This window comes from Ranitomeya imitator, chromosome 6 (genome assembly GCF_032444005.1).
Source record: "Ranitomeya imitator isolate aRanImi1 chromosome 6, aRanImi1.pri, whole genome shotgun sequence".
Taxonomy (NCBI): Eukaryota; Metazoa; Chordata; class Amphibia; order Anura; family Dendrobatidae; genus Ranitomeya; species Ranitomeya imitator.
Window position 1 is genome coordinate 70,913,279 of NC_091287.1, and position 22,071 is coordinate 70,935,349.

At 45.2% G+C, this 22,071-nt stretch overlaps 1 protein-coding gene across 1 annotated transcript; it reads left to right on the forward strand.

Moving 5' to 3' along the window:
• The first annotated feature begins 10,479 nt into the window (after positions 1-10,479).
• LOC138643574 (uncharacterized) lies at positions 10,480-13,167 on the forward strand. Its single transcript, XM_069732454.1, has 2 exons — positions 10,480-11,668; positions 12,444-13,167. The coding sequence occupies exons 1-2, from the start codon at positions 10,508-10,510 to the stop codon at positions 12,558-12,560; spliced, it is 1,278 nt and encodes a 425-aa protein (XP_069588555.1). The 5' UTR covers positions 10,480-10,507; the 3' UTR covers positions 12,561-13,167.
• Positions 13,168-22,071: the final 8,904 nt, after the last annotated feature.

The window sequence follows — 22,071 nt, forward strand, 5'->3', positions numbered from 1 at the left end:
CTTCAACTCTACTTGACATTTGTTTCATTTGCGTGTCTCCTCCCCAAATAAAAAACATAAAAAACTGTGTTGCCTACCTCCTCCGTCTCTTCCACCTACACCACCACATCCACCTCCTCCAGTTGGACCTAAGATCCCTGGGTGTAGCTTGTTAGTTTATTTTAGTTTATTTTATGTACTTTTAACCCCTTACATCATAGGTCATGTATCCCCCTTTGATGCGTGCTCCGGCGCTGAACCCGCATCTTTTCCTGCACATGACATCTTATTTGATCAGCTGTCATGTGCCCCTAACAGCTGCAGGTGGAATTGCGCTCCATCCATGGCTGTTAACATGTTAAATGCTGCTGTGAAAGATTTACCATGATCACACTGGTAGCACATCACAAACCTTGCCCATCTATGCTCCAGTCACATGATCACTGGGTGCTAAAATAGTAGACATGAAAAAAGATGTCTACAGAACACTCCCGTTTTTGTCTTTGTTAATCTGCTACGAAAAAAATAAAAAATACACATCCTTCATGCATTCGTTGATTTCACGGAGGCGCCTGTGTCTTCTGCGGGCCTTCTCCTTTTATCGCTCTTTTCTCAATTTCTCCATATCTTTTGCTGCCCATGACTTTGTCCTTCGCTGTCCTCCGGCTTAGGGCTGCTCAGTGCCAGCTTATCTGCACCTCAGGAAACCCTGATAACTGTCAATTTTGCTGCCTGCTCTCACGTGCTCGCACTGCTGCTCTGCGCTTGTCTCACTACCAACTGTCCCCTATCTTTTTGTCTTCAGTCAACCCATCCGAGGGCAGTCCTTCTGACATGCTCACCATGTTACTAGTCACTACCATCGACTCCACCTTTGGCCTAACCTCTTTTATTTGTCGTCTCTTACCCGGTGGGCCATACTTAATTTTAAAATGCTCCCTATTCTGGAATACAACTCCCATTCTGGGCTGAACCCTGGCTTCAGCACATACCCTCTTCTGGGTCAAACCTCTAACTGGTGGAGATCCTTTTCGTACCCCACTCCCAATATGGGCCAGACTTTTTATCGGATTGCACTCGTCTGATTTAGTGATGAGCGAGCCCTAAAATGCTCGGGTGCTCGTTGCTTGGGTCGAGCAGATTGGTATACTCGGGTACTCGGCAAGAACAACGAGCCCAATGTAAGTCTATGGGAGACCGGAGTATTTTTACTGCGATCCCCCGGGGGTCCTTTTAAGGTCTAAAAATGTCTGAAAATGATAGAAACACTGCTCAAATGATGCAGGGACATCATGGGGATCGTCCCTGGAAGCATTCCTGACTCCTAGTTCACATCTGTAAACTTTTTTTCCGAGATTCATGCCATTTTGCCCTGTGCAACAAAAACACACTAAAATGAAACCAAAACGGGTTTTGCTGGGAAATATGTCAAGGTACATCCTTTGCAGGTTAATGATTTTCCTGTAAGGCCAAATAATTAACCCCAGACCGAAAATTTCCTCCACCACTTTGGCTTAGTTCAAAGGCAGCGTTTTTGAAGCGTTTTTCAACTTTAACATTGCTTTCAACCACTACAAATGCATTCACTGGGAAATGTCATTGTAACATGTAGCGTTTCCCTTACTTCGTGTCTTGGGGACACTCGCTTGGCACGGGAATAACGCATACAGGCTCGGTTTTCTTACAAAACACAGTCAAATAGGTTTATTTCCCATCCGTATAAACAACATCTTCAGGAACTTGACAACAGCATGAACACCATCTGTACATATTCAGCTTTATCATAGTACCTCACTGATCCCAATCAGCATAACACACGGATCCCTGTCCGTTACCTTTGGTGACCTTCACAGGTCCCTGGACACCTCTTGGCCTCAGAGGTGCCCCAGACACAATGTCTCTCTCTTCTAACCCCGGTTAGCATAACACGGATCCCTTTCCGTTACCTGTTGGTGCCACACAGGTTTCTCAGATACCTCTCCTCCACAGACGTTTCTCACTCTGATCCCAGTCAGTACAACACGGATCTCCATCCGTTCCACACACTGGCATGTGCTAGGTCCAGAGCCCTGCCATATGCTCTTCAGGAATCCTATTCTCCAGGACTTCCAACACAGGCTTCCAGGACCTTCCGGCATAGACCATTCAGGTCCAAACTCCAAGACCATGTGACCAGACCTCAGTCACATTATATAGTACTAACCACTCCCACAGGTGGGAGTGTGGATGTGTGGCTAGTTTGTCCCGCCCATCTCACACAACTAGCCTAGTAAGTCTCCCTTACAACTACATCATACATATACACACTCTTGAGGGACTACAGGTCCCAGAACAACAATATTGCATCAGACTTACCACGCAGACTCCCTCTGCGACACATATCGGCCATTCACAACACTGCCGGACTTTGTCTCATCAGAATTATGCCTCCAAGTGCATCTTGCAGTGCACACACAGCACCCCCTGGCTGTACTATTGGTCACTACACCACAAACATTTAACAACCCTAGCTGGCCATGTGGTGTGTGACACATAAGCACACCTTCTTGTTTCATTTACGAAGGAGGGACTCTTAAAGTCACAGAGCCTATTTTTACTGGTGCATCAGGCGGCATTAATCTTCTTAAAGGGCCATTATTAAACAGTGGGAATCCTAAGCTGTTGTAGCCTGTGCTGTGAGTGGATGGGCTGCCAAGAATTATGATGCACCACAATACCCCTTTCATAAGATGTCCAGGGGGGAGTCCAGAAAAAGTGTTGCATTGAAATCAAGGCCTGCCCTGCTACCAATTCATATGCACCCCAATAAACCTTTGAACCCACATACTGGATGGGCCCCTGAAAATCCACTTCACTATATGTATTTTGTACTCCCGTACTTCTTTGTTTTACACATTGGCAGCAAAGCCAGCACTGCTGCATAGTCAGTCATATGCACCCCATTAAGCCTGGGAACCCACATACTGGATGGGCCCATGAAAATCCACTTCACAATATGCATTTTGTACTCCATACTTCTTTGTTTTACACATTTGCAGTAAGGCCAGCCCTGCTGCATAGTCAGTCATATGCACCCCATTACACATTGGAACCCACATACTGGATGGGCCCATGAAAATCCACTTCACCACAATATGCATTTTGTACTCCATACTCCTTTGTTTTACACATTGGCAGCAAGGCAAGCCCTGCTGCATAGTCAGTCATATGCACCCCATTACGCCTTGGAACCCACATACTGGAAGGGCCCTTTAAAATCCACTTCACAATGTGCATTTTGTACTCCCATTCTCATTTGTTTTACACATTGGCAGCAAGGCCAGCCCTGCTGCATAGTCAGTCATATGCACCCCATTACGCCTTGGAACCCACATACTGAATGGGCCCATGAAAATCCACTTCACAATATGCATTTTCTACTCCCGTACTCATTTGTTTTACACATTGGCAGCAAGGCCAGCCCTGCTGCATAGTCATATGCACCCCATTACACCTTGGAACCCACATACTGGATGGGTCCATGAAAATCCACTTAACAATATTCATTTTGTACTCTCATACTCCTTTGTTTTACACATTAGCAGCAAGGCCAGCCCTGCTGCGTAGTCATATGCATCCCATTATGCCTTGGAACTCACATACTGGTTGGGCCCATGAAAATCCACTCATATTTTTTAATGGTATGATGGTTCCCTCTTTGCAGAATTATTTACAGGCGAATTTGGCAATTTTATTTGCCATGTTTTTAACACTAAAGTTCAGATGCGGCTTTAAATAAGGTTAACACTTGCAATATAGCGCAATTTTATTGCAAACTACAAAATTCAAGGAATAATATGATTGAATAGTGTGAGCATGCACACTTTTGTATATGTTAACATACAAAGGTTAATAAGTACATATAAGGATTAAATACATATAGTGATTACGTATATATGAACATTAACTACATTCAGTATACTTACATCATCCACAAGAGGTTTTTAAACATCATCCGTCAGAGAATCAACACCAAGACAGAGAAACCCAAGGAGATTACCTACACTGCATGAGCGTCCCCAATTATGCAGGTATCAGCACACTGTACATGTACCCCAGTTTTGGCATCTGTCTTAGTCATGTTTCTCTGATCTTATATAGTGATTTACACTATGTAGTAACTCTAGTTTCACCCAGCCCTTCAAGTGGCCAGCTTTCAAGGTTGTATGAAACTGAGATATCATGGAATCATCAGACGAGTGGCCATAAACCCCTAGAAAATGAAATCCACAAGGATTTAGACCAAACCACCACAGGCAGAGTTTCAGTAAAACTTAATGTTTTACAATGACAAACAGCAAACATATAGAGGCTTAGAACTGTTTGTGAAGTGAATAAACAAACATTTCACAAGATTGTGTCACTATGAGCATTGTTTGTCACTTCTGTAAATGTTTTACAAGAAATACTGCTATGTGATTGTCTGAATGCATTCGGTATACAGTATTTTAATCTGGATTCCAAATCGCCATTTTTATATTCGCAATTTGTACATTTTAGGCAGCCATAGTTATCGCTCTCAAGGAGAGAAACTAATATAGTCGACAAAGAAATATTTATAATGAACTACTGAGCCAAACTAACAGCTTTGCTTTATCAAATTTATATGAAGTATATTGGGTTCAATGTGAGCAACAAGGCAACACAAAAAGGAGCTTTTCAAGTGAGCTCTTTAAGGTACACAAATGTTATGAAGTCTTTGCCAACAAGGATGTGGTTTCACCAATGGGGGGGGTACCTTTTTTAAATATATACTATTGCCACCACAGCCCCCTTGCTCAAAATTCTGTGGCCTATAAAAGTACAGAACATGCTCACCCAGGTCATGTCGTCGGAGATAAGGAAGAGACATTGCAGGAAACAGAGTTAAGAAGTAGGCCCAATGTAGGGGTGTGGGTCTCTGAGACTTTTAATGGAGGGCATGAGCTGACAAACAATTACCCAAGGTGGGGTCCTTTTTTTTTACTAAATAAAATAGTGCCATCACAGCCCCTTGCCCAAAATTCACTGTACAGAGCACGTTCAACCTGGTGATCTAGTGGCAGTTAAAGGACACATTGCAGGAGACATAGTTAATAAGCAGGCCCAAAGTAATGTAATGCCCAATTCCCCAATGTGGGGCCCTTTTTTAACTAAATAAAATAGTGCCATCACAGCCCCCTTGCCCAAAATTCACCGTACAGAGCATGTTCACTCTGATGATCTAGTGGCAGGTAAAGGACACATTGCAGGAAACAGAGTTATGAAGTAGGCCGGTAAAGAAGAGACATTGCAGGAGAGTTAAAAAGTATGCCCAATGTAGGGGGTGGGTCTCTGAGACTAGTAATGGAGTGCCTGGCCTGACAAGCATTTGCTCATGGGGGGTACATTTTTTAAAAATATTTCATGTGGATCATAGACACCCTTGCCAAAAAATTGACTGTCTGTAGCAGCACAGAACACGTGAACCCTGGACATCTAGTAGTGGAGAATGAGGAGACATTGCTGAAGGCCTCATTAAAACCTATGCCCAATGTGAAGGATGTATGTCTCCTACACTTGTAATGCCCATACACTAAGTGCCCATGGGCTGACAAACATTTCCCCAAGGGGGATGCATTGATTAAAAACATACTATGGGCATCCGAGACACCATTGCCAAAAAATTGACTGCCTGTAGCGTCCCAGAGGTCGATTAGCCTGGTGATCTAGTGGTGGACAATGAGGAGACATCAAGCTAAATCATAATGAAATTAAACAAAGAAATAAAAAATGTGAATCCACAGATGAAGGTAAATAACAAAAGGGAGAGGTGAACACAGGTTCATAGATTTGAAGCCAGAATGTGTCCAACAAGATATGTTTGTCCCTAGCAACAGCTTAGAGACAGGGCTATAAATAAAAATATAATTTAAAAGTCTTTGAATATTTTTCTATTGTTGAGGTATACACTACCTCATAACAGGACTGTCCAGAGATTGGGAAAATGGAAAATATAAGAATACATGGGATAAATAGACTTACTTCTCTTTTTTATGATATTTCCCCCTGTAGGAGTAACATTTCTTTTGGTTTCCAATTAGTTACGGGCATAATATTTACACCCTTCACGGAATCCGTTCACTCTGGTGCTCTACTGGTTATGGATGATGAGGATGAGGATAAGGAGGAGGATAACAACAAACAGACCAAATCTGGAGGCGTATACCCATGTGTGGTTGTGAAGAGGTGCATGAGAATACACCTCCCCAAAAGAGAGAATGTATTTGAGGTTATGTTTCGCTGTTTTCACTTGGTGGTGTACAGAAGTCTTTCCCAATCCAGCCCTTGATCATTTTTTATAAGAACTACAACAAAAAGGATGTCCAATATAAACGTAGGGCACTTCCAATCACTGTATATACCAATCTTCCATATTATACAATATATAAATGGAAATATGAAGAGATCCCAAAAATGCAAATAAAATATAACTTTTATTATACCACAATTAAAACAACAATTAAAAAAGCAACAATACCATACAGTGGAAGTCGAACAGGAAAAGAACCACACATAAATGTAAATAGGTAAAATGAATCAGTAATACTCATAGATCATGGCATAAATACAGGCTAAGGCCATAGTAACAGGTATATCAGGATGTCATTCCATACTGCCCAGAACTCAAGATGTGTAACAAAATATAAACACACTCTATCTCAACTGTGGAGGGGCACAGACGATCCCTATATCCAATCCTAATAGAGACAGCCACCAAATGCTATTAATCCTATATGCCACTCAAAAGAGCTAAACTTAATAGTGCTTACCGCATCTTACAAGTACACCTGTTCGGCTTCCACTCACCCCGACGTACGTTTCGCCACCTGCTTCTTCCGGGGGCGTGTCAGGGTGAGCGGCCGCCGGGCTTAAATATAATGCTCCACCAATCAGAATCACATAGCGGGGAGAATCCAGCACAGCCGTGGTGAGCGCATCGCGGATCTGCCCGCCTCCTCAAATGGACACTTCCCTGGTAACGCTCAATGACACGCAAGCACCAAGCCTGCGTGTCACAATAGAGCGCCCAGCGAAGGTCGAGGAGATCCGGGAAGCATGCGCATGCGCAGAGGCTAGCGGACCAAACTTGTAAATACAAGAGTGACCAGAAGAGGATAGAGGAATACCCGGACAGAGGCATATCATATGTATGAAAGACTTATAATAGAGAAAGGAAAAGAAACGAAACACCCACAGAATACCAAGGAATAAAAAACACCAGGGAGTGTGTGCCGTGAATGTGAAATTTATATACACATATTTTATTCCTAAAATGCCCTAAAATACATAATACTGGATGCATAATATCTCTAATAAGAAAGACTAAACAGTCTTACCAACAATGGGTACATGGTGGTACACAACTGTGCAAATATACATAATAAATACTACAAGAAATGTGCAAATATGCATTATGAGAACATTACAACAATACAATTGTAACTAAATAAATATAAAAACCAAAAATGAAAAACCAGACATATAACATCACAGAAACACATAATAAATAAATAAATAATTTTTTCTTTCTTTCTTTTTCTCTCTATTTCTTTTTTTCTCTTTTTTTCTTCAAGACACGTCCATATCCGGAATAATTCCACTCCTTCCATAACCCAAATGGTACCGACAGCAAAATCTCCCTCCATATGTGAAATAAATACTAGAATCAAAAAAATAATGTTAAAAACTCACATAAAAACACACATTAAAATACAACCGGACACCTCCCACCCCTTAAAAAGATGACATCTGTATACTTATAAAAATGCTGAAAAACCCATCATCTCATTGAGACCAAAAGGCCTAATTGTCCTCAACCGGTATATCCAACGGCATTCAAGTCTAGCCAAACATTTTCCTACATCACCGCCCCGTGAGCCAAGGTCAACTTGATCTATGGCCTTAACCTTAAGACCACGAGAAACACAATCATGGTGTTTCTTGAAATGACGAGCTAATGTCTTTAATGTGGTTTCGTCATTTACATTTTTGGCCTTTTCAATATCCAGAATGTGTTCTCTCACGCGGATCTTGAGTTCCCGTGTGGTAAGGCCTATATAGACCTTACCACAAGGACACTCAGCATGGTAAATAACCGCTCTGGAAACGCATGTGAGATGTTTTCGGATCTCATATATTCTTGACCCATCAAAATTTTTAAACGTTTTCCCTTTTATCAAATTAGCACATGCCTTACAAAGGCCACAAGGGAAAAAACCTTGTACCAAAGGATGAGATGTATTACCTTTTTTAGGAGGGTCATAATGACTGTGGACCAAGAGGTCCTTAAGGTTAGCAGAGCGTTTTGCCACAAACTGGGGAGTCACAGGCAAGACCTGTTTCAAAATGGGATCAGACAAGAGGACTTCCCAATGTTTCTTGATAATCCCAACCAAAGGTTGCCATTGGGAATTATAGGTTGATATGAACCTTACCTGCTTGTCATCCTCCTTCCTTAAAAGCCGACGATTTCCATATAGCAGTTCATTTCTGGGCGTCCATTTTGCTCTGTTGTAACCCCTCTGGATCATCTTCTTGCTATATCCTCTCTCTGTGAATCTAGCAGACAAATCCATACATTGTCTCTCGAATGATTCATTATCTGAGCAAATTTTCCTCATTCTGAGGAATTGCCCAATCGGAATACCTCGAATTGTGTTCACAGGATGTGCTGAATCTGCTCTCAGATAAGAGTTAGTGGCGGTAGGCTTCCTGTATACGTCAGTTTTTAGACGTCCATTAATGGAAATGTCAATCCATATATCAAGAAACTCCAGACTCCTGCCAGATTTAAAAGTAAGACGAATATTTTGGTTATTGTTATTAAGTTTCTCCATCAGACATCCAAGTCCTTCCTCAGGGCCTTCCCATATAAAAAGGACGTCATCAATATATGGCATCCAATTATGAACCTGCTTTATCTCCATGATGTCATCCTCCAAAAATATCTTACGCTCCCATGCGCCCAAAAATAAATTGGCGTAAGAAGGGGCACATGAGGCCCCCATAGCCGTACCTTGACATTGAAGATAAATCCTTCCATTAAAGATGAATGAGTTGTGTCTCAGAACGAAGTCCAGTAGGGTCATAATCAAATCCACCAAGCAGTTATCAATATTGCTCGTCCTCAAAAACCATGATGTGGCCTCCAGGCCATCCTCGTGCCTGATTGATGTGTACAAGGATTCCACGTCTGCTGTTACGAGTAACATATTCTCCTCCATTTCCAACTCATCAATTCGCTGTAAGACCTGACTGGTATCCCTAACAAAGGACGGGAGAGACGATACAATAGGTTTCAAAAAATAATCGATAACCTCTGAAATCACCTCACACAACCCCCCATTACCGGCCACAATTGGTCGTCCAGGGGGATCAACTGGGTCTTTATGTACCTTTGGAATTAGATAAAAGGTACATAGCCTTGGGTGTAAATCCCGAATCTTCTCAAAAAAGTTTTTCGTAATGAGACCATCATCCAACGCCTTGCCCATAATATCCACTAAAATCTGATGAAAAGAGGATAACGGATTATATGTTAACCTACGGTAACACTGGGCATCTTCTAACAAACTGTACGCTTGTCTCTCATACATATGTAGTGGCCAGATAACGAGGTTTCCCCCTTTATCCGCTGGCTTGAACACTACATCATCCCAGCTCCTAAGTTCAGCCAACTCCTTCCGCTCCATTTTAGACAAATTAGTAACACCCCTTCCATGTTTGGATGCCAATTCTTCAACATCCTGGGTCACCAGTTTAGTGAATATGTCCACCCCAGGACACAAACCCAAAGGAGGAAATCCTGCTTGTCATCCTCCTTCCTTAAAAGCCGACGATTTCCATATAGCAGTTCATTTCTGGGCGTCCGTTTTGCTCTGTTGTAACCCCTCTGGATCATCTTCTTGCTATATCCTCTCTCTGTGAATCTAGCAGACAAATCCATACATTGTCTCTCGAATGATTCATTATCTGAGCAAATTTTCCTCATTCTGAGGAATTGCCCAATCGGAATACCTCGAATTGTGTTCACAGGATGTGCTGAATCTGCTCTCAGATAAGAGTTAGTGGCGGTAGGCTTCCTGTATACGTCAGTTTTTAGACGTCCATTAATGGAAATGTCAATCCATATATCAAGAAACTCCAGACTCCTGCCAGATTTAAAAGTAAGACGAATATTTTGGTTATTGTTATTAAGTTTCTCCATCAGACATCCAAGTCCTTCCTCAGGGCCTTCCCATATAAAAAGGACGTCATCAAAGGAAATCCTTTGGGTTTGTGTCCTGCGGTGGACATATTCACTAAACTGGTGACCCAGGATGTTGAAGAATTGGCATCCAAACATGGAAGGGGTGTTACTAATTTGTCTAAAATGGAGCGGAAGGAGTTGGCTGAACTTAGGAGCTGGGATGATGTAGTGTTCAAGCCAGCGGATAAAGGGGGAAACCTCGTTATCTGGCCACTACATATGTATGAGAGACAAGCGTACAGTTTGTTAGAAGATGCCCAGTGTTACCGTAGGTTAACATATAATCCGTTATCCTCTTTTCATCAGATTTTAGTGGATATTATGGGCAAGGCGTTGGATGATGGTCTCATTACGAAAAACTTTTTTGAGAAGATTCGGGATTTACACCCAAGGCTATGTACCTTTTATCTAATTCCAAAGGTACATAAAGACCCAGTTGATCCCCCTGGACGACCAATTGTGGCCGGTAATGGGGGGTTGTGTGAGGTGATTTCAGAGGTTATCGATTATTTTTTGAAACCTATTGTATCGTCTCTCCCGTCCTTTGTTAGGGATACCAGTCAGGTCTTACAGCGAATTGATGAGTTGGAAATGGAGGAGAATATGTTACTCGTAACAGCAGACGTGGAATCCTTGTACACGTCAATCAGGCACGAGGATGGCCTGGAGGCCACATCATGGTTTTTGAGGACGAGCAATATTGATAACTGCTTGGTGGATTTGATTATGACCCTACTGGACTTCGTTCTGAGACACAACTCATTCATCTTTAATGGAAGGATTTATCTTCAATGTCAAGGTACGGCTATGGGGGCCTCATGTGCCCCTTCTTACGCCAATTTATTTTTGGGCGCATGGGAGCGTAAGATATTTTTGGAGGATGACATCATGGAGATAAAGCAGGTTCATAATTGGATGCCATATATTGATGACGTCCTTTTTATATGGGAAGGCCCTGAGGAAGGACTTGGATGTCTGATGGAGAAACTTAATAACAATAACCAAAATATTCGTCTTACTTTTAAATCTGGCAGGAGTCTGGAGTTTCTTGATATATGGATTGACATTTCCATTAATGGACGTCTAAAAACTGACGTATACAGGAAGCCTACCGCCACTAACTCTTATCTGAGAGCAGATTCAGCACATCCTGTGAACACAATTCGAGGTATTCCGATTGGGCAATTCCTCAGAATGAGGAAAATTTGCTCAGATAATGAATCATTCGAGAGACAATGTATGGATTTGTCTGCTAGATTCACAGAGAGAGGATATAGCAAGAAGATGATCCAGAGGGGTTACAACAGAGCAAAACGGACGCCCAGAAATGAACTGCTATATGGAAATCGTCGGCTTTTAAGGAAGGAGGATGACAAGCAGGTAAGGTTCATATCAATCTATAATTCCCAATGGCAACCTTTGGTTGGGATTATCAAGAAACATTGGGAAGTCCTCTTGTCTGATCCCATTTTGAAACAGGTCTTGCCTGTGACTCCCCAGTTTGTGGCAAAACGCTCTGCTAACCTTAAGGACCTCTTGGTCCACAGTCATTATGACCCTCCTAAAAAAGGTAATACATCTCATCCTTTGGTACAAGGTTTTTTCCCTTGTGGCCTTTGTAAGGCATGTGCTAATTTGATAAAAGGGAAAACGTTTAAAAATTTTGATGGGTCAAGAATATATGAGATCCGAAAACATCTCACATGCGTTTCCAGAGCGGTTATTTACCATGCTGAGTGTCCTTGTGGTAAGGTCTATATAGGCCTTACAACACGGGAACTCAAGATCCGCGTGAGAGACCACATTCTGGATATTGAAAAGGCCAAAAATGTAAATGACGAAACCACATTAAAGACATTAGCTCATCATTTCAAGAAACACCATGATTGTGTTTCTCGTGGTCTTAAGGTTAAGGCCATAGATCAAGTTGATCTTGGCTCACGGGGCGGTGATGTAGGAAAATGTTTGGCTAGACTTGAATGCCGTTGGATATACCGGTTGAGGACAATTAGGCCTTTTGGTCTCAATGAGATGATGGGTTTTTCAGCATTTTTATAAGTATACAGATGTCATCTTTTTAAGGGGTGGGAGGTGTCCGGTTGTATTTTAATGTGTGTTTTTATGTGAGTTTTTAACATTATTTTTTTGATTCTAGTATTTATTTCACATATGGAGGGAGATTTTGCTGTCGGTACCATTTGGGTTATGGAAGGAGTGGAATTATTCCGGATATGGACGTGTCTTGAAGAAAAAAAGAGAAAAAAAGAAATAGAGAGAAAAAGAAAGAAAGAAAAAATTATTTATTTATTTATTATGTGTTTCTGTGATGTTATATGTCTGGTTTTTCATTTTTGGTTTTTATATTTATTTAGTTACAATTGTATTGTTGTAATGTTCTCATAATGCATATTTGCACATTTCTTGTAGTATTTATTATGTATATTTGCACAGTTGTGTACCACCATGTACCCATTGTTGGTAAGACTGTTTAGTCTTTCTTATTAGAGATATTATGCATCCAGTATTATGTATTTTAGGGCATTTTAGGAATAAAATATGTGTATATAAATTTCACATTCACGGCACACACTCCCTGGTGTTTTTTATTCCTTGGTATTCTGTGGGTGTTTCGTTTCTTTTCCTTTCTCTATTATAAGTCTTTCATACATATGATATGCCTCTGTCCGGGTATTCCTCTATCCTCTTCTGGTCACTCTTGTATTTACAAGTTTGGTCCGCTAGCCTCTGCGCATGCGCATGCTTCCCGGATCTCCTCGACCTTCGCTGGGCGCTCTATTGTGACACGCAGGCTTGGTGCTTGCGTGTCATTGAGCGTTACCAGGGAAGTGTCCATTTGAGGAGGCGGGCAGATCCGCGATGCGCTCACCACGGCTGTGCTGGATTCTCCCCGCTATGTGATTCTGATTGGTGGAGCATTATATTTAAGCCCGGCGGCCGCTCACCCTGACACGCCCCCGGAAGAAGCAGGTGGCGAAACGTACGTCAGGGTGAGTGGAAGCCGAACAGGTGTACTTGTAAGATGTGGTAAGCACTATTAAGTTTAGCTCTTTTGAGTGGCATATAGGATTAATAGCATTTGGTGGCTGTCTCTATTAGGATTGGATATAGGGATCGTCTGTGCCCCTCCACAGTTGAGATAGAGTGTGTTTATATTTTGTTACACATCTTGAGTTCTGGGCAGTATGGAATGACATCCTGATATACCTGTTACTATGGCCTTAGCCTGTATTTATGCCATGATCTATGAGTATTACTGATTCATTTTACCTATTTACATTTATGTGTGGTTCTTTTCCTGTTCGACTTCCACTGTATGGTATTGTTGCTTTTTTAATTGTTGTTTTAATTGTGGTATAATAAAAGTTATATTTTATTAGCATTTTTGGGATCTCTTCATATTTCCATTTATATATTGTATAATATGGAAGCTTGGTATATACATTTTTTATAAGAGTCAGCCTGTCAGCATTTTCAGTTGACAGGCGGATGCGCTTATTTTATTATAATTCCACCAGCGGCACTAAAAACCTGCTCTGACAGAACGCTAGCAGCAGGGCAGGCCAGGACCTCCAAGGTGTAGAGAGCCAGTTTATGTCACATGTCCAGCTTGGATACCCACTAATTAAAAGGCATAGAGGAATCACGGAGGACATTTGTACGATCTGCAAGGTACTCCCTCAGCATCTTCACAAACATTGCACTTCTTGTGACAGCACCCCTTGCCTCTGTCCAGAGACGATGGGAGGGTCTGAGAAAACAGTCCCAGAACTTTGCCATTGTTCCCCTGCCTGAGCTGGATTGTACTTCTGTCTCTCTCGCTTGGACTCCTTGGTTGTACAACAAACTCTGACGTCTGCTGCCAGCGTTCTCAGATGGGAATTTTCTAAGTAATTCCGCTACATGGGCCCTCTGGTACTGCAACATTTTAGTACACCTCTCTGCCTATGGTAGAAGAGATTGAAGGTTCTCCTTGTAGCGTGGGTCTAGAAGTGTCACCAACCAGTAATGAGTGCCAGCCCAAATTTTTGTAATGTGAGGGTCACGTGAAACGCAGCGCAACATAAAGTCAGCCATGTGTTAGGGGTCGAGTTCCCGCCTCTGCACAGGGGGAATCTCGGGCCATCTCCGCTGCGGTCTCCCATTCCTCTCCTGCCGCAGTTGTGCCTGCTCAGCGGAGACGTCAGTCCAAGCTTCTTGCTCAGTCCCACTCTGTACAAAGAGTTACTGCTGCCTTTCCTGCTTCTGCCATTGAAGTCAGTGCTGGGCAGCGGCGAGCAGACGCTTCTGCGACTAAGTCCTGCTTTTCTCATTCTGAGCATGCCCTGAGTAAGATCTCTCAGTGGAGATCGAGGGTCACATGGTAGGAAGGTCCTATTGCTGCTAGGACTAACTCCTGCTTTTCACACACTGAGCATGCCCAGGGTAAGATCTCTCAGTGGAGATCTAGGGTCACATGCTCAGTTATGGCAGTCTCTCATTGGTCCTTCTAGGAAGGTTTTTTTCTTGCTGCAGCTATATAAGGCTCGCATGGCCGCACGGCCATGCGCTAGTATCAATGCATGACATGAGTTTTGCGCCACTGTGGTCACGCTTGTGTGTATTCAGGGACCCGGCTGAAATAAGCCACTAGAATACCGGCACCTCCGGTGAGGAGATTGTGTGTTTGGTTACAGGGCCCCGGCTGAAATAAGCCACTAGAATACCGGCTCCATCGGTGAGGAGATTGTATGTTTGCCTCCTGGACTGCGTGACCACAAGCTGCTATCTGCTCAGCAGTTACTGTGTATTCCTGTGGAGTTTAACAGGACACAGTCCTTTCCTTATAGCGACTCTGTGAAGCAACAGAGTTCGCTTCTACCGCCATATCGTGCCGCTGTTTGCCAGCAGCAGGTTCTATTCCTGCACGGTGGACCCCGGGCTGCGAACGCACCAAATAACATCTCTATATTTACTCGGTGCGTTCCGCCAGCCCTAACAGTATACTAGCGCCAGGGTCTGGCTGGTAAATGGCGGACGATCAGCGTTTACAGCGGTACATCCAGCAGCTGGAGGGTAGGTTGATGGCTCTCGAGCGCACAACCTCAGCTGTGGATGTTACCGCAGTCGCTGTTCAGGCTGCAAGTGTAGCTGCAGCCAGTTTGTCCTCTGCCACCCCTGCTCCGACTTTATCCCGTCTCCCGCTTCCAGACAAGTTTGCTGGTGACAGTAAGCTATGTCGGGGATTCGTGAGTCAGTGCTCCATACATCTTGAGCTTCTGGCTGCACATTTTCCTACGGAACGGGTGAAAGTGGGATTTATTTCATCCCTTTTGTCGGGCAGGGCGTTGGAGTGGGCAACGCCGCTATGGGAGCGCAATGATCGTGTGGTGCAGAGTGCTCCTCTCTTCCTGGACGCTCTTAAACAGGTCTTTTTGGGACCTCGTGTCACCCACGATACCGCGCTCCAATTGTTGGCAACAACACAGGGTTCGTCCATGGTCAGCCAGTTCGCCGTCCAATTCCGGACTCTGGTCTCTGAGCTGGAATGGCCGGATAAAGTCTTTATTCCGGTGTTCTGGAGAGGACTGGCAGACCATGTGAAGGACGCCTTGGCCACCAGGGAGATTCCCGCCACACTGGAGGAGCTTATTTCTATATCTACCCGCATCGACCTCCGTTTTAACGAGCGGAAGTTGGAGCGGGCCCAGTGTAGGCAGAGGTTTCGGCTGGCTCCCACCTTCGCCAGACCTCTGGAATCTTCCGTTCAGGCGTCCGACTCCCATGAGGCCATGGAGGTTTCTCGAGCGGGACCTAAGTCTCGGACCGCTCGAGTACCCGTGGTTTGCAGAAATTGCCAACAAGAAGGACATTATGCCAATAAATGTCCACGGCGGTCGAGTAAACGATCGCGTCTAGTAACCCTTGGAGGAGGTTCACTAGACACAGCAGCATTTTCCTCCAAGCTGTCCTTCAAAGGGACAATCATATTAGGCTCTTACTCTCTAACAGTCGAGCTTTGTGTGGATTCTGGAGCTGAGGGGAATTTCATCTCCTCAGCTTTTGCTCTGCGCCATGCAATACCTCTGGTGATGCTCGCCAAACCGGTGACTGTTAGAGTAGTGAATGGGTCAACACTTCCATCTCAGATAACACACCAGACTGTCCCTTTCACGTTAGCTATGTCCCCATCCCACCAGGAGATAATTTCCCTTCTTGTCCTTCCCGAGGGAATGGATGAGATTCTGCTGGGAATACCCTGGCTCCGTTTCCACTCCCCACATATTGAGTGGTCCTCTGGGAGGATATTGGGTTGGAGTGATTCATGTAAGGGCAGATGTTTGAGAGAGTGCGTTCAGGTTTCTACCACCGAGATACCTGCAGATCTTTCTTCCCTTCCCAAATGCTATTGGTCCTATGCAGACGTCTTCTCCAAAAAGGCTGCGGAGACCCTTCCACCTCACTGCCCCTATGACTGTCCTATTGATCTCTTGCCTGGAGCAGAACCTCCTCGGGGACGGGTCTATCCCCTCTCCCTCCCGGAGACAGAGGCTATGTCCCAATACATCCAGGAAAATTTGGCAAGAGGGTTCATTAGGAAGTCAGTGTCACCTTCAGGGGCAGGGTTCTTCTTCATGCACAAGAAGAACGTAGAATTACGTCCTTGCATAGATTACAGGGGTCTTAACGCCATCACCGTTAAGAATAAGTACCCATTGCCCCTGATTTCTGAGCTCTTTGATAGGCTACGGGGAGCAAGGGTATTTACCAAATTAGATTTGCGGGGTGCTTATAACCTGATTCGCATCCGTGAGGGGGATGAATGGAAGACGGTGTTTAATACCAGGGATGGGCACTATGAGTATCTGGTGATGCCCTTCGGGCTCTGTAATGCCCCAGCCGTCTTCCAAGACATTGTCAATGACATCTTCCGGGATATGCTCTCCACCTCGGTCGTAGTCTATCTGGATGATATTCTCATCTTCTCTCCAGATATTGACTCCCACCGGAGAGATGTTGGCAGAGTCTTCGACCTCTTACGGTCAAATTCCCTCTATGCAAAGTTGGAGAAGTGTATGTTTGAGCAGGAGTCTTTACCTTTCCTGGGCTATATCATTTCCGCCCAGGGATTGGCTATGGATCCTGCCAAACTATAGGCTGGGATGGACTGGCAAGAACCCCATTCTCTTAAAGCGGTGCAGCGCTTTATGGGGTTCATTAATTATTACCGCCAGTTCATTCCACACTTCTCAACGTTGGTAGCTCCCTTGGTTGCCCTCACCAAGAAGGGAGCAAATCCCAAATTGTGGTCTGAAGAGGTCTCCAAGGCCTTCTCTTCTATTAAGTCTCATTTTGCTAGCGCTCCCATCCTACATCGTCCCGATGTGGATAAGCCGTTTATAATGGAGGTGGATGCCTCATCCGTTAGTGCAGGAGCAGTCCTCTTCCAAAAGGATGCTCAAGGTCAGAAGCATCCTTGCTTCTTCTACTCCAAGACCTTCACACCAGCGGAGAGGAATTATTCCATCGGGGACAGGGAGTTGCTAGCGATGAAGTTGGCTTTCTCGGAGTGGAGACATCTCTTGGAGGGGGCTTGCTTTCCCTTTCAAGTCTTCACGGACCACAAAAATTTGTTATATTTGCAAACAGCCCAGCGGCTAAATTCTCGCCAGGCCAGATGGTCCTTGTTCTGCTCCCGGTTCCACTTCACCCTCCATTATCTCGCTGGGGAGAAGAACATTCGTGCTGACGCCCTCTCTCGCTCTGTTGTGTCATCTGAGGAGGAGGAAGGGGAGCCTCGGCTTATTGTCCCTTCTGAGAGCCTGAGAACCGTAGCTCCGGTTTTGCTAGAGTCTGTGCCTCCGGGCAAGACTTTTGTACCCATTAATTTGCGACCGGAGGTTCTCTCTTGGGCTCATTCGTCCAGGGTGGGTGGACACTTTGGGACAAAAAGGACATCTGAGCTGCTGGCGAGGTCGTACTGGTGGCCACATATGGTTCGTGATGTCAGAGATTACATTCAGGCATGTGTCTCCTGTGCCAAAAATAAATCTCCTCGACAACGGCCAGCAGGGTTACTCTATCCCTTGCCAGTGGCAGACAGGCCCTGGGAGATGGTCGGGATGGACTTTGTGGTGGGTTTGCCCAAGTCTCGTGGCTGTACCATCATTTGGGTTGTCACCGATCATTTTTCTAAAATGGTGCATTTGGTCCCGCTTCCACGGTTACCTTCTGCACGGGCCTTGGCAGCGTTGTTCATAAAACACATCTTCCGCCTACACGGTATGCCGGACAAAATTGTCAGTGACCGGGGTCCCCAGTTTGCGTCTCGGTTCTGGAGAGAGCTTTGTCGTCTTCTCAGCATTGAGTTAAATCTCTCTTCCGCATATCATCCCGAGATGAACGGGTTGGTAAAGAGGGCCAACCAGACCTTGGTCACATATCTGCGACATTTTGTCTCAGCCAGGCAGGATGACTGGGCATCCTTGCTATCATGGGCAGAGTTTGCGCTGAACAACGCCGTGGCCGACTCCACTGGACAAACCCCATTTCTCCTTAACTATCGTCAGCATCCGCGGGTACCTGTGCCTATGCCCGTGTCTTCCGCCGACTCCAGGGTGGCAGACTGGGCTGTGGAAGCACGGGATATTTGGGACCGCACTCAGGATGCCATTCGGGCCTCCAAGGAGAGAATGAGGTCCTCCGCCAATGCACATCAGCGCCCCGCTCCGACCTTTGCTCCTGGCGACTTGGTGTGGCTCTCCGCCCGTAACATCAGGCTGCGAGTGGAGTCCACTAAGTTTGCACCTCGCTACTTGGGTCCTTTTAAGGTCCTTGAACAGGTTAATCCTGTGGTCTATCGTTTAGCCCTTCCGCCACGCCTGGGTATCACCGACACCTTTCATGTGTCCCTCTTGAAACCCGTATACATGTCCCGGTTTTCCGAGTCATCTGCTGGGACATCGGGTTCGTCTACGGACGATTACGAGGTGAATGCTATTTTACGGTGCAAGGTGGTACGTGGTAAAAAGTTTTATTTGGTGGACTGGAAGGGTTATGGTCCTGAGGACAGGTCCTGGGAGCCTGCTGAGCACATTCAGGCTCCGCAGCTCATTGCTGCCTTTGAGCGTAGCGAGGTCCAAGGAGGGGGGGGCCCTAGAAGGGGGGGTAATGTTAGGGGTCGAGTTCCCGCCTCTGCACAGGGGGAATCTCGGGCCATCTCCGCTGCGGTCTCCAATTCCTCTCCTGCCGCAGTTGTGCCTGCTCAGCGGAGACGTCAGTCCAAGCGTCTTGCTCAGTCCCACTCTGTACAAAGAGTTACTGCTGCCTTTCCTGCTTCTGCCATTGAAGTCAGTGCTGGGCAGCGGCGAGCAGACGCTTCTGCGACTAAGTCCTGCTTTTCTCATTCTGAGCATGCCTTGAGTAAGATCTCTCAGTGGAGATCGAGGGTCACATGGTAGGAAGGTCCTATTGCTGCTAGGACTAACTCCTGCTTTTCACACACTGAGCATGCCCAGGGTAAGATCTCTCAGTGGAGATCTAGGGTCACATGCTCAGTTATGGCAATCTCTCATTGGTCCTTCTAGGAAGGTCTTTTTCTTGCTGCAGCTATATAAGGCTCGCATGGCCGCACGGCCATGCGCTAGTATCAATGCATGACATGAGTTTTGCGCCACTGTGGTCACGCTTGTGTGTATTCAGGGACCCGGCTGAAATAAGCCACTAGAATACCGGCACCTCCGGTGAGGAGATTGTATGTTTGCCTCCTGGACTGCGTGACCACAAGCTGCTATCTGCTCAGCGGTTACTGTGTATTCCTGTGGAGTTTAACAGGACACAGTCCTTTCCTTTAGTGACTCTGTGAAGCAACAGAGTTCGCTTCTACCGCCATATCGTGCTGCTGTTTGCCAGCAGCAGGTTCTATTCCTGCACGGTGGACCCCGGGCTGCGAACGCACCAAATAACATCTCTATATTTACTCGGTGCGTTCCGCCAGCCCTAACACCATGTGTGCCAGACTGCTAACAAGCAAGACGTCTGTGCCCTCACCAACAGGACGACTGACCATGCTGTCCTCCTCATCCTCCTCCTCCCTGTCCTCTGGCCATCCCTGCTGAAAAGACGGTATGACAGCTGTGTTTGTAGTACAGTCTATAGCGCATGAAAGTAGCTCCTGTTCTTCCTCCTCCTCATTGCCTACCAATCCACGTTAAGAAGACATGAGGCTGGGCTGAGTGTAATCCCTGTTATGACCTCGTGGTTAGGAGCACCAGACCTGATAGTTAAACTCATACAGGACGAGCTCTGGGATGTGGGAGCTCTGCTGACCGCAAGCCCTAATCCTATCGCACACACTAGAAATAGCCATGGAGCGCTCCTGACGCTCCCTATGCGCCTCGTCACAGCCTAAGAGCTAGCTAGCCCTAGAGAACAAAATAAAGCCTACCTTGCCTCAGAGAAATTCCCCAAAGGAATAGGCAGCCCCCCACATGTAATGACTGTGAGTAAAGATGAAAGTCACAAACGCAGAAATGAGATAGGTTTCAGCAAAGGGAGGCACGACTTACTAAATAGACAGAGGATAGGAAAGGAATCTTTGCGGTCAGCACAAAAACCTACAAAAGACCACGCAGAGTGTGCAAAAGGGTCCTCCGCACCGACTCACGGTGCGGGGGTGCCACCCTGCATCCCAGAGCTTCCAGCTAGCAAGAAAAAAACAAGAAAACCAGCTGGACAAAGAAACAAGAACAATAATAACAATCAGGAACTTAGCTTCTGCAGGAGAAGACAGGACACCAGACAGATCCAGGAGCGAACTAAACCAATGCTAAAACATTGACAGCTGGCATGGAGAAACGATCTGAGTGGAGTTAAATAGAGAAGCCAACCAAAGGATAAACCATGTCACCTGTGTAAGGAACCTCAGAAGCAGCAGCTCCAGTCACAGCCACCAGAGGGAGCCCACGGACCGAACTCACCGAAATACCATTCATGACCACAGGAGGGAGCTCGACAACAGAATTCACAACAGTACCCCCCATCCTTGAGGAGGGGTCACCGAACCCTCACCAGAGCCCCCAGGCCGATCAGGATGAGCCAAATGAAAGGCACGAACTAGATCGGCAGCATGAACATCAGAGGCAAAAACCCAGGAATTATCCTCCTGACCATAACCCTTCCACTTGACCAGGTACTGGAGTTTCCGTCTCGAAACACGAGAATCCAAGATCTTTTCCACCACATACTCCAACTCCCCCTCGACCAACACCGGGGCAGGAGGATCAACGGAGGGAACCATAGGCGCCACATACAGGTCCTTCTCAAAAAATTAGCATATAGTGTTAAATTTCATTATTTACCATAATGTAATGATTACAATTAAACTTTCATATATTATAGATTCATTATCCACCAACTGAAATTTGTCAGGTCTTTTATTGTTTTAATACTGATGATTTTGGCATACAACTCCTGATAACCCAAAAAACCTGTCTCAATAAATTAGCATATTTCACCCATCCAATCAAATAAAAGTGTTTTTTAATAACAAACAAAAAAACCAACAAATAATAATGTTCAGTTATGCACTCAATATTTGGTCGGGAATCCTTTGGCAGAAATGACTGCTTCAATGCGGCGTGGCATGGAGGCAATCAGCCTGTGACACTGCTGAGATGTTATGGAGGCCCAGGATGCTTCAATAGCGGCCTTAAGCTCATCCAGAGTGTTGGGTCTTGCGTCTCTCAACTTTCTCTTCACAATATCCCACAGATTCTCTATGGGGT

What these genes read in the sequence shown, in the direction of transcription:
- LOC138643574 (XM_069732454.1), top strand. Translation starts at nt 10,508, where the DNA reads ATGTATGAGAGACAAGCGTACAGTTTGTTAGAAGATGCCCAGTGTTAC. An exon ending in GGAAGGAGGATGACAAGCAG is followed by an intron (nt 11,669 to 12,443) that starts GTAAGGTTCATA and finishes TTTTGATTCTAG; the next exon opens with TATTTATTTCACATATGGAG.